This window comes from Epinephelus moara, chromosome 19 (assembly GCF_006386435.1).
Source record: "Epinephelus moara isolate mb chromosome 19, YSFRI_EMoa_1.0, whole genome shotgun sequence".
Taxonomy (NCBI): Eukaryota; Metazoa; Chordata; class Actinopteri; order Perciformes; family Serranidae; genus Epinephelus; species Epinephelus moara.
The window spans coordinates 16201295-16215389 of NC_065524.1; the positions used below are offsets into that span (position 1 = coordinate 16201295).

At 39.7% G+C, this 14095-nt stretch overlaps 2 protein-coding genes across 2 annotated transcripts; one reads left to right on the plus strand and one right to left on the minus strand.

Moving 5' to 3' along the window:
- The first annotated feature begins 1144 nt into the window (after positions 1-1144).
- Positions 1145-11393, plus strand: LOC126406255 (calpain-1 catalytic subunit-like). Its single transcript, XM_050070387.1, has 23 exons — positions 1145-1270; positions 2526-2543; positions 4455-4701; positions 5223-5292; positions 5384-5502; positions 5600-5733; positions 5862-6030; positions 6183-6266; positions 6361-6446; positions 6577-6651; positions 8002-8162; positions 8257-8426; positions 8548-8559; positions 8658-8869; positions 8965-9004; positions 9117-9182; positions 9331-9388; positions 9553-9617; positions 9729-9797; positions 9885-9963; positions 10066-10179; positions 10264-10322; positions 10406-11393. Exons 3-23 carry the CDS (start codon positions 4456-4458, stop codon positions 10430-10432), a joined length of 2115 nt encoding a protein of 704 aa, XP_049926344.1. The 5' UTR covers positions 1145-1270; positions 2526-2543; position 4455; the 3' UTR covers positions 10433-11393.
- Positions 11394-11489: 96 nt separating this feature from the next.
- mrpl14 (mitochondrial ribosomal protein L14) lies at positions 11490-13582 on the minus strand. Its single transcript, XM_050070388.1, has 3 exons — positions 13338-13582; positions 13027-13129; positions 11490-12089 (listed from the first exon to the last, which is right to left on the minus strand). The coding sequence occupies exons 2-3, from the start codon at positions 13104-13106 to the stop codon at positions 11723-11725; spliced, it is 447 nt and encodes a 148-aa protein (XP_049926345.1). The 5' UTR covers positions 13107-13129; positions 13338-13582; the 3' UTR covers positions 11490-11722.
- Positions 13583-14095: the final 513 nt, after the last annotated feature.

Below are 14095 nucleotides of genomic sequence, written 5' to 3' on the forward strand. Positions count from 1 at the left end.
TGGGTGGCAAGAGGAGATAATAGTTGAATTTCAACCAAGTAACAATCATTTATATATATGAGTGAGGTTATTATTAATTTTTACAGCGATCATATTTTATATTGACCAGTCAACGGTGTAGTTTCTATTTCAACACTTTCCATGGCTTTGTTTTCTGATACATACTATTGTGAATTGATGATATAAGTAGTTTAAAGCCAGCTCTTGTTTACCTGTGGCATTTGGTTATATCTGTTAATTAAAGGCATTTTACTAATAGCTGAAAGTATTAGCTCTACTTTATGGGTATTATAACAAAAAGTCAACCTCATTTTGGATTTAACTGGACTTTTTCTGATGGAATATTTCTTTCTTTGACCAAAAATATCTGCTATCACATACTCATATACAATACACCTACAGTATATAGATACATGTATATACATATGCTATAACAGCATCTTGCATTAGTGCATTTAATATATTATTCATTTCTAATATTGCATGGATTGTTTTAGCATTGTTTAGCTTTTGTTTATTATTCTATTTTATTTACTGTGTATGTTTTTTACTGAATTGCACTGAGTGATGTTACTATTAATAAATTCGCTATCATAAAACAATTAAGAATCAGAAATACTTATAAGAAGTAAGAATAAGAGTATGAAATAAAAGTGTGTAAATATAAAGCAATAAGTAGAAGTGAAATGTGCATTAAAATAAAATAAAATGTGCATTATGCTACAGTGTTTAACACTAGTACTTAAGATATGAAATTAAAACATTAAAATATAATATATATCATTGCTGTGCTGAGGCTGTAGGTGTACAAATATTTAACTACAATATATACATCAGTAGAATAAAACAAGAATATAATTAGAGTAAACACAAGAAATATGTGCAGTCATGTGCATTGGATGCTGAATTAATATATACATTCAAAAGGTGGAAAATATTGCACATTTGAATGATTGCAATTCAGTATTTATTTGTAATTGCACTTACATTGTCTCACAGTAGGTCTATAATATGTACCTACTTATTGCAGTTATTAAAAAGCATGCACGCCACTGTGTTGAGCACCTCTAGCGGCAGTGTGTGTGTGTTGCCGGGTGTGTGAGCTGTGGCCCCTCCTCCTGCAGGGGCTGGTCTTTCCTGCAGTGTGTGCAGCGGAGAGGGTTGGACCTGCGCTCCTGTCTGCTAAACCACTGCCCCCCTTTCACAGATTTACACGATTACCACTATCCGACCCATTTTGAAGGAGCCCTAAATTGCCTTTAAAGCGGTGGTGAGTGTAATCGTTTTGTTTATTCCATTTCATTGAATGTGTTCATTTAACCTACTGAGATTAACGGTGCCTCACGGTTTTATTGCAGTGTAGGCCACCGTGGGGTTTGTTTGATTTAATATACTGCACGCTATAGCACTAATAATAGTGTATACAGTCACAGCTGTCATATTCAGGCTCACAGATTTGACTCACATGTGACATCCAGGGTGGAATAAGTGCTGTGAAATATGTATTGTTTGCCAGAAATATTTGAAGCAGGCTGCAGGCCATAAAAAAACACACAGGCCTACTTGGACTACTGAACAGGTGCTGTAAACAGTCTGCTTTACATGCCAGACACGCTGTGAGGTTTTGATAGTAGCAGGCCCATGAATTCCCAAAGCTGCCAACATATGTGAAGCATTATTCTGTCATAGAGGGGGACCCCAGGGTTTTGACACAGAGGCTGTTGGTTGTTTTAGGGCATTGTTGAGGTTGAAGTCCTATAGATGACATCATCATCACAGGAATGCATGGATCAGCTTTTCAAAGCCCATTGGGGGAAAGTAGAGATGTCCTTTTGGTCACAAGCCAGCAGTAGTCTCTCCCTAGCTGTTAGACAGAGCTGAGGGACATTCCTGCAGACTCTAAGGGCAAGGGGGCCTCAGGGCCGGGGAGCCAGAGGGGGGGCTGGCTTTACAAACAATGTCCTTGCCTGCAGAATTCTATGAAAAGCATAGCCTGTTTTGTACAGCAACACCTCTTTTTGTTACCTAACTCATTTTAAAAACTTACTCGATCACTTATCTCATGGATTCCCTGTTCTGTTTCCACCGCAGCTCCATCCAAGTTTCCCCTCTTACTTTGAATGCACTGTTTACTGAATAGAGCTCATTAGGATTCCTTTCCGGTGGAGCAGAGCGTATAAATGATCATCCAGTGTCTCAGTTGTTCTTGCACTGATTCAGGAAGTCACAACCTTAAATCCAACAGCTTTTTCAGTTTGTTTAACTCCTAGTTTCCTCACAAAGCTTTTATGTCATCCCTGGAGGCTCGGCTAAAAGTTGTGAAACTCTCTGGGAAATGCATAAAAAACAAGTGCATTCAGGTAGGAGAGAAAGCCCCCACTATAGTCCATTAGAGCTGTGCAAGCTTCTGTTACTCAGTGCGATTCCAAGTTATTTGAAAGAAGAAGCACTTTATCTTTACCAGTGCCAAACCTTGAGTGAATGACCTTTCTTTCTCTGTTTTTTTTGTCTCATCTCCCCCTCAGCCTGCCTATACAGACAAGGTATCATATTCCGTCATATGTCAAGTTCTTTTGTTATTTCTGGGTTTATTGTGTTCAAGGTGGTGTCTTGTCTCACATTCCTCAGCTTTTCTTCCCTTCAGATTTTCATTAGCTCTATTATTTCTTTGCTGGGCTTTTACTTATTTTAGCTTGTAGCGGAAGTTTCCATGGCAGCACATTTACATTTATTTAACACACCACTAACTTGGTAAAATGAGTTTGTCATCAGAGGTATGTCTAATAAGAGGCTTGAATTATTATGAGTTGCATTTTCCTTTTGCAGGGCCGTAACTACGACATTAATAATACTGTTACAATGCACCCCCACCACTCTCATAAAAGTTTAAAGGTATACTATGCAGGGATTTTTAGCCACTGTTTGTAAACAGTATTGCCAGTGAAAGTGAAAACCAACCCCAGATGCGAATTCGTGAATTCTAGGATAGCAAAGGAATTGCCTGCCTTACTCTGCCTCTGATTGGCTCACCCTGACATTCTTACCCTAACCAATCCCACTCCTCTTGCCTAAACCTAACCAATCCAGCCAACGGAGACAACAAGTACCAGTCAATCATAAGGAGGGTGGGCTGGGTGATTCGTTCGCTATCCTAGGATTCTCAAATTTGCACCCCAGATTAACTCTCATTTTGGAACATCTGCTTGGTTGTCTTCTCGCTATATTTGTGTTTTTTCTGTGCTTTGTCCGTGATATCTGTAGCTTCGTCTTGGATGCATGCTGCTTACAGATTTGAATCTGGTTGCCACCTTTTTATTAAAACACAGGAAGTTGACGTGAAGATGAAAGAATAGCAATGGTTTAGAAGTGTTAAGTTGTAGAAAACAAGTGTCAAACACTTTATTTCAATGATGTTTCAGCCTTTGGGCCTTCTTCAGGATCAACAAATTTTGGCCCAAAGGCCGAAACAAACATAATTGTTGATTATTATTATTTGTAATTGTATTGTATTGTAAAAAGAAGGCCCAAAGGCCGAACCGCCAAAATAAAAGAAATGCAAATAGAGCCATAATGTGAGACACTTGTTTTCTACAATCAAGCCTACTGCCAGGAATCAGCACCTCATTGAATTCTTGGTGTGCGTTACTTTTATATTTCAAAGTGTTAGGTGTCAAAGTTCAGTGCCTCGCCTTTAAAGTAGATTGTAAAATTTGTTGACTAATCGGTAAGTAAATTATTAGTTGCAGGATTTTTCTTGTGCAGGGCTGTAGCCAGAACATGAGGAATACTGAGTTCACAAGTCCCACCAGTGCACCCCCCACCCCTCTCAGAAATGTTTAAGGGTATACAATGCAGGAATGGTTGGTTACTGTTTGTGAACAGTATCGCCAGTCAAAGTGAAAGTGAAAACCAACACCGCATCCGCTCTCATTTTGGAACGAGCTTAGCGTTTCTTCTCGCTATATTTGAGTTTTTTCCGGCGTAGAATTTTGTGGCTTTCTGTTGGATGCGTGTACAGTCACCTATAGGCACCTGGTTGCTACCTCTCTGTAAAGTCCTGACCTCACCTGCATGCTGTGACCAGAAACGTCCTGAATACAGCAAAATGGGAAGAAAATAAGAAAATATGGGTTATTATTAATGATTGATTGAAAGGGATTACTTTTATATGAGTTTAAACATTGTGTTTCAGGAAAGTCCTGCATAGTATATCTTGAATCATATGGGGTCAAACATGGGAGTCAGACTAATTACTTGAAGGCAGATTTAGTCCAATCAGCAGAGAGCAAAAACAATCCTTGTTGCTAGTATAAACATTAATTTTCTGCACATACTCCCACACCTGATTGCTGTGCCCTAACCTTCAGACAAGAGTATGCCACCGATTAGCTTTCTGCTATTTATAGACAGCACTGTGCATACCCACCCAGCGCCATATTTTTATCTCACGCCAGTATGTTTCCAAGTGGAGGGATATCTGCAACCATACAGGCCAACAGGCTGCGGGCAGAAGGCATGGGCACTCAGGAACAGGCTGTGCCTTTCTCCAACCAAAACTACGAGGCGCTGAAGCAGGAATGTCTGGAGTCGGGCTGCCTGTTTGAAGACCCCTGTTTCCCTGCTGAGCCTCCATCCCTGGGCTTCAAGGAGCTCGCCCCCCATTCCTCCAAAACTAGGGATGTGGAGTGGATGAGGCCTACTGTGAGTGGTTACAGCTAAACATATTTCATGCACCCATATACAGATGAATAGATGTTTTCAAGACACAGACTCCAGACCTAAAGCTGGACATATTCTTTGGATTGCTACTCCTGTGATATTTCACAACAGGCATGTGTTTGTGACTCTTGCCGGTGATGACTGGGACTCAACAGAGAAAGATATCATATAAACAGACTATATCAGATGACACTCTGTTATATCACGTCTGCAAACTCAGACAGAATAGGACAAGCACGGACAGGAAAGTCTCAGACCACTGCAGCTGTTGGCATTGCGTGGCAGTCCCTGACCACTCCCTCGCTCTGACATTTGTTTACAGTGCTTCATTAAAACACAGGAAGTTGACACATGGATGCAATAATAGCCATGGTTTCAAAGTGTCAGGTGTCAAAGTTCAGTGCCTTGCCTTTAAAGTAGATTGGAAACTGTGTTGGCTTGTCTGAAATTTGAGAGTTTGACTGATTTGATTTGTCTTCACTGAGACATTTACTTCTCCGTAGGAACTGACAGATGACCCTCAGTTTATTGTGGGTGGTGCCACCAGAACAGACATCTGTCAGGGAGCGCTGGGTGAGCCCTTGTTGTAAATGTTAATGTTTAATCTGACCTAAAGATTTGACAGAATTAGATAAAGGTTGCTAAATGCTTCTTTCGCTTGCAGGCGACTGCTGGCTCTTAGCAGCCATCGCCTCTCTCACCCTGAATGAGAGGCTTCTTCATCGGGTTGTCCCACACGGGCAGTCTTTCCAGGACGACTATGCTGGAATCTTCCACTTTCAAGTACTTCAAGATCATCTTCCATACTTTGCACTTCCTATCAACTGTAAAGCAAGCAGTTTACATAGATGGAGTTGTTGATTATTGCTCTGTGTTGCAGTTCTGGCAATTCGGCGAGTGGGTTGATGTCGTGATAGATGACAGGCTGCCTGTCAAAAGCGGGGAGCTCATGTTTGTCCATTCTGCTGAGGGCAATGAATTCTGGAGTGCACTCCTGGAGAAGGCTTATGCCAAGTAGGTATTGAAAGAGAGCCTGCCCAATAGCTAAATTATTTAGCATGAGTGTATTAGTAGGAAGTTGTAAATCACATTCTGCATTGCTGCTGTTGATGGCATGTGTGGTTTTTTTATTGTGGTGTCAGGCTGAATGGCTCCTATGAGGCCCTGTCCGGAGGAAGCACCACAGAAGGGTTTGAAGACTTCACAGGAGGTGTGTCTGAGATGTACGAGCTGCGCAGTGCTCCCAGAGATCTGCCCAGGATAATTAGCAAAGCCCTGGAGAGAGGCTCTCTGCTGGGCTGCTCTATAGATGTAAGTGCTGAACACGCTGGCACACCACCAACACACGCAGATCAATGTTGCACCATCTTGAGAAAGCCAATAACATTAAAAGCACTTCTATTTATTTCTGCGCCAGACAATTCATACTGGGATGCAGTAATCGTGCTTTCATGTTAATACAGATCACCAGTGCCTTCGACATGGAGGCTGTTACATTTAAGAAGCTTGTGAAGGGCCACGCCTACTCCGTCACTGGACTCAAGGAGGTCTGTCTGTGTATAACTCTATTGCCTTTAATACATAACCATAATGAATAATAGTAACGTATCTAAGCTGGCCATCACTCCATGTGTTATGTAGGTTGAGTTCCGTGGCAACATGGAACGCCTAATCCGAGTACGTAACCCTTGGGGTCAGGTGGAGTGGACCGGTGCCTGGAGTGACAAGTGAGTGTGCTAAAACATAATAAATGTCCCTGTGCACTAAAAAGATTTCCTAGTTTTGTTTGGTTAATGTTGTCTCTTATGAGTGTCGGACTGAATGTTTATTGCTGTCTGTTTGTCTTGTCGTGTGTAGTTCTCCTGAATGGGACGAGGTTGACCCTTCTGAACGAGAGGACCTGCATCTGCAGATGGAAGACGGGGAGTTCTGGTAAGATGTCCCAGGTGCTTTAGTACTATATGGCAATATTATGTACTAAAGATATATTAAAGGACTATTTCAACATTTTGGGAAATTTGCATATTCACTTTCTTGCAGAGTTACAAAGATCAATACCACTCTCGTATCTCTCTGTTGAATATTAAAGGGGAACTCTACCAATTTTATACGTCAAAGTATGTTTACAGTTCTTGGGGAGTTCTACTGCATGTGTGAAAAGATTTGTATAGTGTCTTCTGCTGTGGAATATCTGCTAAATTTTGAACAACATGTTTATTCACATTTGAATTATACATGTTTTCTTTGTCAGGAAAAAGAAAACAGGACTATTCACAATTAAGCAAACAATCATTAAATGTTTAAATCATGGCAACGTGTGCATCCAAAAGTGTGCAAAAACTAAATTAAATTAAATTAAATTAAATTAAATTAAATTAAATTAAATTAAAATAAAATAAAATAAAATAAAATAAAATAAAAAAATAAAAAAATGTATATAAAAAAAATTAAATTAAATTAAATAAATTGAATGAATTAAAAATACATTAAAAGAAAGACGTGACACTTTTGGCCAAATTCATAATTAAATTGCAATTGCACCATATCACTTTGGTAATATAAAATAAGTACTTACAGGAGCCCGTAGATTTAAAAACCTGGTGTCGTAAATTAAGTGTTGGTTGACACTGAAGACTTCGTTTGAAAAGAAAACAAATCTCGGGGTGTGGAGTAAGAAAGAACTGAGCACCTCTAAAGCTCACATTTGGACACACTTTTTTTATATTCATAATGTAACAACAACAGGTTCAGTTTTATTAGGGGATAATTTGGATTACCAAACAAGATATAACTTTTTTAATTACTGGGGTGCTGGTAGATGGACTTTGTTATCTTTGGATAGAGCCAGGACGGCTGTTTCCTCCTGTTTCCAGTCTTTAATTTCAGCTAGGATAACCAGCTGAAAGCCACAGCTTTATGTTTACCATATTACCATGAGAGTGGTGTTGATCTTGTCATCTAACCCTAAGCAAAAGAGAGAAAAGTGTTCTTCCCAAAATGTCAGACTATTCTTTTAGCAGCACTCAGGAATACATGCTCTTATTTAATATTGGCAAAACAGTTTGAATGCTAGTGATGGCTTTGAGCTGAAACATGTTCCTTTTTGTTTTGCCCACATTAAATAAGAAAATTCTGAGTGCTGTTCTGTTTGCTTTGATCCTCATCACAACTGTGCACTTAATACATTAAGGTACTGTGTGTGCTGCTTCTCCTAATCCAGTACTATTCGTTAATAAAGGTGGATTCATGTTTCTGATGCAAAACTCTTTTTTAATTTTCCAGGATGTCCTTCAACGAATTCAAGAGGCAGTTTTCTCGGATAGAGATCTGTAACTTGACTCCTGACGCCCTGAGCGAGGACACTCTCAGCCACTGGAACACCATAAAGTTCTACGGCACGTGGAGGAGAGGCAGCACCGCTGGAGGCTGCAGGAACAATCCCAGTGAGTCCCAATCGTACACTCACAAGTATACGGCACTGACATACATTAGACATAGACTATGATAAAGGCTAACACAAATGCACCATCTGTGTAGACACGTTTTGGATCAACCCTCAGTACAAGATCACGTTGCTGGAGGAGGATGATGACCCAGAGGACGATGAGGTGGCGTGCAGTTTTTTGGTAGCGCTCATGCAGAAGGACCGCCGCAGATATCGGCGCCAAGGTCAGGACATGCACACCATTGGCTTTGCTCTCTATGAGGTGAGAACAGAGATCGAACATCAGTATTGTCCTTTTGTGCTTCTCATATTCTCTCTTTTTTTTTTTTAAAGTTTGCCTTAACTCATTTCTGTTTTCTCCCCCCTTATCCTCTGTCATGCAGATTCCAGAGGAGGTAAGTAGAGCATCGATTACTGCCACTGTTTATTATATAATGGACCTAAAAATATTCAACTGCATCTCACCCTGTGTGTTGTTTCCTCCTGCCCTTAGTACAGAGGCTGCCAGAATGTCCACTTGAAGAAAAATTTCTTTTTGTCGCATTCATCTTGCGCACGCTCTGAGACCTTCATCAACCTGCGAGAGGTGAGCACGCGGCTTCGTCTGCCCCCCGGAGAATACCTCATCGTCCCCTCCACCTTTGAGCCCAGTAAGGAGGCTGACTTTGTCCTCAGAGTCTTCACTGAGAAGCAATCGGAAACAGAGTATGTGTCTTTCGCACATTATATTAATGCCAGTTTATGTATTTCTAATGTGCAGACATTTAAATCTCATGCTGACGTGTTTTTGTCCATTGCAGGGAACTGGATGATGTAATCTCTGCCGATTTAGGAGATGATGTATGTATCAGTGACATGTATCATGAAAAAAAAGATACAATACTAGATGAATAGCAGCATAACTGGGACCTTGATTATAAATGAATGCCTTTATATTTGTCTTTTTCTTCAGGATGAAATAACTGAAGACGACATTGATGACTCCTTTAAGTCAATGTTTGCCCAGCTAGCAGGAGAGGTAAGTTCTGCAAACAGATCCGTCTTACTGTTTCGCATCTTTGCTCTCTTCTGTATTCATATTTTCAGTGGTATTTTAGATAATATTTAAGCTGAAATCATCCAAAATCACCCCAGTTTCCCTTTTCTTGTCCTCTGTGTCTTTCCAGGACATGGAGATTTCTATTCACGAGCTTAAGACCATTCTGAACAGAGTCATCTCCCGGCGTGAGTTTCTTGTTTATTTTTAGTTAACAATTAATAGCTACTGGAAATGTTACATATTAGTAATACATCTCCCACTGCTGTATAAGATTCCACTGTAGAGTGTACACCATCCGTCTGTGTAACTGTATCGTTGTGGGCGACACTGAGTGTTTTTGCTATTTCAGACAAAGATCTGAAGACTGATGGCTTCAGCACGGACTCATGCAGGACCATGGTCAACCTGATGGACGTATCCTCTTTGAGTTATTGCGCATGAATAGCTTAAAAATGTAATTACAGTGATTTTTATTTGACACAAAAAAATCTGTGTGTTTTCACCCCTTGACACTGTGTTTACCAGAAAGATGGAAGTGCCCGTTTAGGGATGGTGGAGTTTCAGATCCTCTGGAATAAGATCCGAAAGTGGCTGGTGAGGATGAATTAAATAGTGTAACAACAACATTAAAGGATTCATATTCAAATTTTCTGTATTTTTACTTATATTTCTGTCTCTCAGGTCATTTTTAGAGATTTTGACCTCGACAAGTCGGGGGCCATGAGCTCATATGAGATGCGCCTTGCTGTGGAGGCGGCAGGTAGAATGCTCTGGATTATCATGTCTATGGTTATTCACTGCATGCTCACTCACAGTAGAGAAGCGTAACCCTTTCTGTTATTATTATTGTCATCCTGTGTAGGTTTTAAACTGAATAACAGACTGCACCAGGTTCTGGTAGCCCGGTATGCAGAGAACGAGATGATTGACTTTGACAACTTCATCAGCTGCTTGGTCAAGCTGGAAGCCATGTTCAGTGAGTATTGTTGTAATAAAAGATATTCTAAATGTTTACTGTTTGTTTGCAGACTGTTAAATATTAATTGTGAAACTTTAACAGGGTCTTTCAAGCAGCTCGACCAGGAGGGATCAGGAGAGGCTGAGCTTAATCTCACAGAGGTGAGTTGTGTTTTAAAGAAAATCTCAATACAATTTGTCAGTCCTTTGTATTCTCATCATCTAACCTTGTCTCATCTTGCCAGTGGCTTTACATGACAATGTGTGGTTGAAGAGAGCTGTCTTCACTGGTGCGCGTTGAGCAAAGGCACAGCCTGCAGAGTGCCATGAACCCGGAGAACTGAAGACCCCTCAGCCTTAGCCACTCGTTGATCCTTTTACACATCCCACCTCAGCGAACCTTAAGTAGTAAATTGCTGTAAAACGGGAAACCAAAGTCCAATAAAGCCAGGTGAATCCCAGCCGAGTTTTAGAAACTATGCAAACCTACAGTATGAAGCAGTCACTGTGCCACATAGATGTGTCATCTGTTAGAACAGCATGAGTCTGAGCATGACAAAAATCCCCAGCTGTAATGTGCATTGTAAGTTTATTTTAGCTTTCTACATTTTAGTTTTGCTTTCTGTGTGAGAGTCAACTGATTTACTAACAATTTCACTGCTCACATCATTTCAAAATCTCACAAAGAGCTGTTTGGCTAAGGAACATAAAACGCAGAGGAAATCTGAAGAAGTCTGTTACTGTTAATGCTGTAAAAGGTGAAGTCTTATAGTTTCTCTTAATCATTCTGCAATCACGTTTCTTTTATTGCCTGAGAACAAAGATTTTTATAAGGGAATGCATTGTGTAGTTTCATTCTTGCACCTGTAGATGGCAGTACAGACCTGATGTAATGTTGATGTTTTTTTTAATTTTGTGGTATTTGATACTAGCCTGTTTTTATTCAACTAATATTTGTCTTTAATTTAAGTTCAGCAGCTGAATTTTAGTTAAGTTTTACTTGATAGTTTTTATTTTGCACTGAGATTTTAGGGAAGCTGCTACTGACGTTGCCTCACATTACTGAGAAATGCTGTATTTCAGTCTGCTCAAGTGGCATTTACAGGGATCACGATACTAAATGCCTTTATACATGACACCATGACGTTAAAAAATCAGCTTTTAAGAATTATGCCAGTCATGTGTTTTGTGATGTGAATGTATGTTGTGCCTTCAATAAATATTTCCCTCATGGTTCATGCTTTTCTCAGCTTGTTCAGTAGGTTTATGATAGAAGACATGACTTTGACCCACATTTGGCTACTTAAACTGAACAGAAACTCCTATGCCTTAAGGTAAAGGTTATGTTTATTGTAAGAACAGAGGGGCCTCAGTAAAATGTCAAACATGTTGAGAAAGTCTTGTGTCAATTACATACATTACATAACAGAATACTGTATAGAGACAATAACTCTGACAGTATACGCTTCTCTAAAGTTTACTGAAGACAAGAATCACACACTCCCACCCAATGTGAAACATAAAGCACAGATACCAAAAACAACAGCCGAATGATGCCTCTATTACACAAATGAACTAGCAATTGCAAGGACTTTAGAGTAATCCCCCTCCACTTTGCGTAGATGTGTGGGTATAGGGACCCTAATCCTTGTTCCTGTAGGGTTCCCATTCTCCTCAATCAGAACAACATTGTTCGAATCAAAGCGCGGATTCATGCGTTGTCCAGGCATTTTGTGTCCAACGATTAGCGCTTTCTTCTTTTGTCCTTTGATGGCCAGCAGCACTTTGTCACCCACTTTTCCTACGCCAGTCTTGGTGTAGACATGGATCACTCTTGGCGGACGGTGATAAGGTGTATTTCCAAGAGAGCTGTTGTCCACCACGCGCACTCTTGTCATCTTTTGAATGGCTGCTGCAACAGCGGATACACTGACGAGACATAGAAACCAATCAGTCAGCAGTCATGCAAACAAAGACTCACAAGTTAATCCTTAAGATCAACACTAAATTTGTGGTGATCATGTCATATGGAGACAAATACACTGCTCCATATACAGTGAGTTAAATGTCTTTAAGGTTGAATCAGGAGACTAAATTGTATTATGTGGATAAAGAGAGACACACCCTTTACTGTTATAATTAGCTGATAAATGAAATAATTTGGCCTCAGTCTACATCTTTAATATCTAACCCCCACCTATTTTTGATAGCCTTCCCACACCTCTGCCCTCAAACCAGGAAAGAAGGAACTCAAACTATGACAGCATCCACTGAGACTTCACTGGTATTACTCATGTTGACTGAAAACATCAACCACCTTGCAGTGAGAATACAGACCCCATCCAGGAATATGTATAATATGCAGGTATGTATTTTATTTGTTATTATCAACTATAGGACACAAGATGTCTCATACTTAAAAATCTACTCTCAGTGTGCGTGTGTGTGTATATGTATATGTGTGTGTGTGTGTACTGGGGGCTTATGGTTTCCATTTACAACTTGATTGTGTTTCATGTTGGACTACTAATGGCTTTCAAACTAGTTTTGATGTCATGAAATCAGGCTGATATATACCATGGATGTATTCAGGAGAACATCAATCCACGAATAAACGAGCACTGCCATCTAATTTCTGCTCATACATGATTTTGCACAGTGAAGGTCAAACAAATAAACATATTTTTTAACTGGAGGAGACTTGACTGAGATATGCTAAAGCATGTCACTGCTCTATTAGTGACTGTGTCAGTAACTGTTTTAATAATTAATCTTAGTTGGTTTTGCAAATGAAATTGGCCCAAATACACAACCCACACCGCTGTCGAGTCTTAACTGTGTAAAATTTGACAGAAAAGTTTCTTACCTAAAAGTCCGCTGGTGAAAAATGGACGACGACTCTATAAGGAGCCCAGTAAGTGATCTTGAAAGCAGGGGGAGAGCCATAATTACAGCGAACACTTGGTCAGCTGGGAAGAGAAGTTAAATACGGTTAGCAACTAACAAGCTAAAGGGTTTGCTAACAATATCGCTAGCATTAGCTAACAATCACATGGTGACCGGAGAAGTCCTAATAACAAAGCAGAACTACTTTGGCTTGTAGTCTGTGCCCTGAAAATACACAAATACAAGAATAATTACATTAAACGCATCAAGGTGTGAGTCTAAAACGTCTACCTTTTTGATGTTACCCTTTTATCACGCTCCATGCCAATGTCAAAAGTATGGCGTCAGCAACACGCGACCAACCAGATTTAGCCGAGCTAGCTGGTAAACACAAAATGTATTAGCATATGATAAAATGTGCTCTTCGCTGCAAATAAGAAAGGTGCGCTTTGATTTGATAAATGTTCATAAATGTGAATGGTTTGCGCTCGTAACAGTTAGAGTGTCTGGAAAAAACGCAAAAACGGCTGCCGGTCCCAGTTAGCTTGGTTGCTAATTTCTATTACGTCATATTAACGCGCCAGGGTAAAATAGAAATATGAGTGTATAGAAGCTACACAATAAAGCCCCTACGATGATGGGGTGCAAAGATGTTTTTTTTTAAAACCCCATTTATTCAGTCATCATAGCATGATACAAAAGAATGAAAGAATACAATTGATAACAAGAAGAACAAGGAGTACATATATACCTAGAAATTAAAGAGAGGTTATTAAAGCATTGTAAATTACCATAGTCTTGTTGGCTTTCTGATTTGTCATAAAAAAAATTTGATTTATACTTTTAATTTCTATTATTCTATATTAAATGTTTGTTGGAAGGAAAATCGTGTTGCCAACATATAAGAGCCTGTCTGAGGAAATTAGATAATTTAAAAGGGAGTTTATTTACATCAAAATCTCATTTAAAACGAAAAACTATACTAGCAATTAAACAAAGGTTTGGATTCAAGTACCATATCCTGCCTTCATTCTTAATGCAATGTGTCA

Bases quoted from the DNA above. Each gene is read 5' to 3' on its own strand.
- LOC126406255 (XM_050070387.1), top strand. From the start codon at position 4,456: ATGTTTCCAAGTGGAGGGATATCTGCAACCATACAGGCCAACAGGCTG. The intron at 8,163-8,256 runs GTGAGTCCCAAT...CCATCTGTGTAG, and splicing joins AGGCTGCAGGAACAATCCCA to ACACGTTTTGGATCAACCCT. The intron at 10,323-10,405 runs GTGAGTTGTGTT...TCATCTTGCCAG, and splicing joins CTGAGCTTAATCTCACAGAG to TGGCTTTACATGACAATGTG.
- mrpl14 (XM_050070388.1), bottom strand. From the start codon at position 13,106: ATGGCTCTCCCCCTGCTTTCAAGATCACTTACTGGGCTCCTTATAGAG. The intron at 12,090-13,026 runs GTAAGAAACTTT...ATGTCTCGTCAG, and splicing joins TTTCACCAGCGGACTTTTAG to TGTATCCGCTGTTGCAGCAG.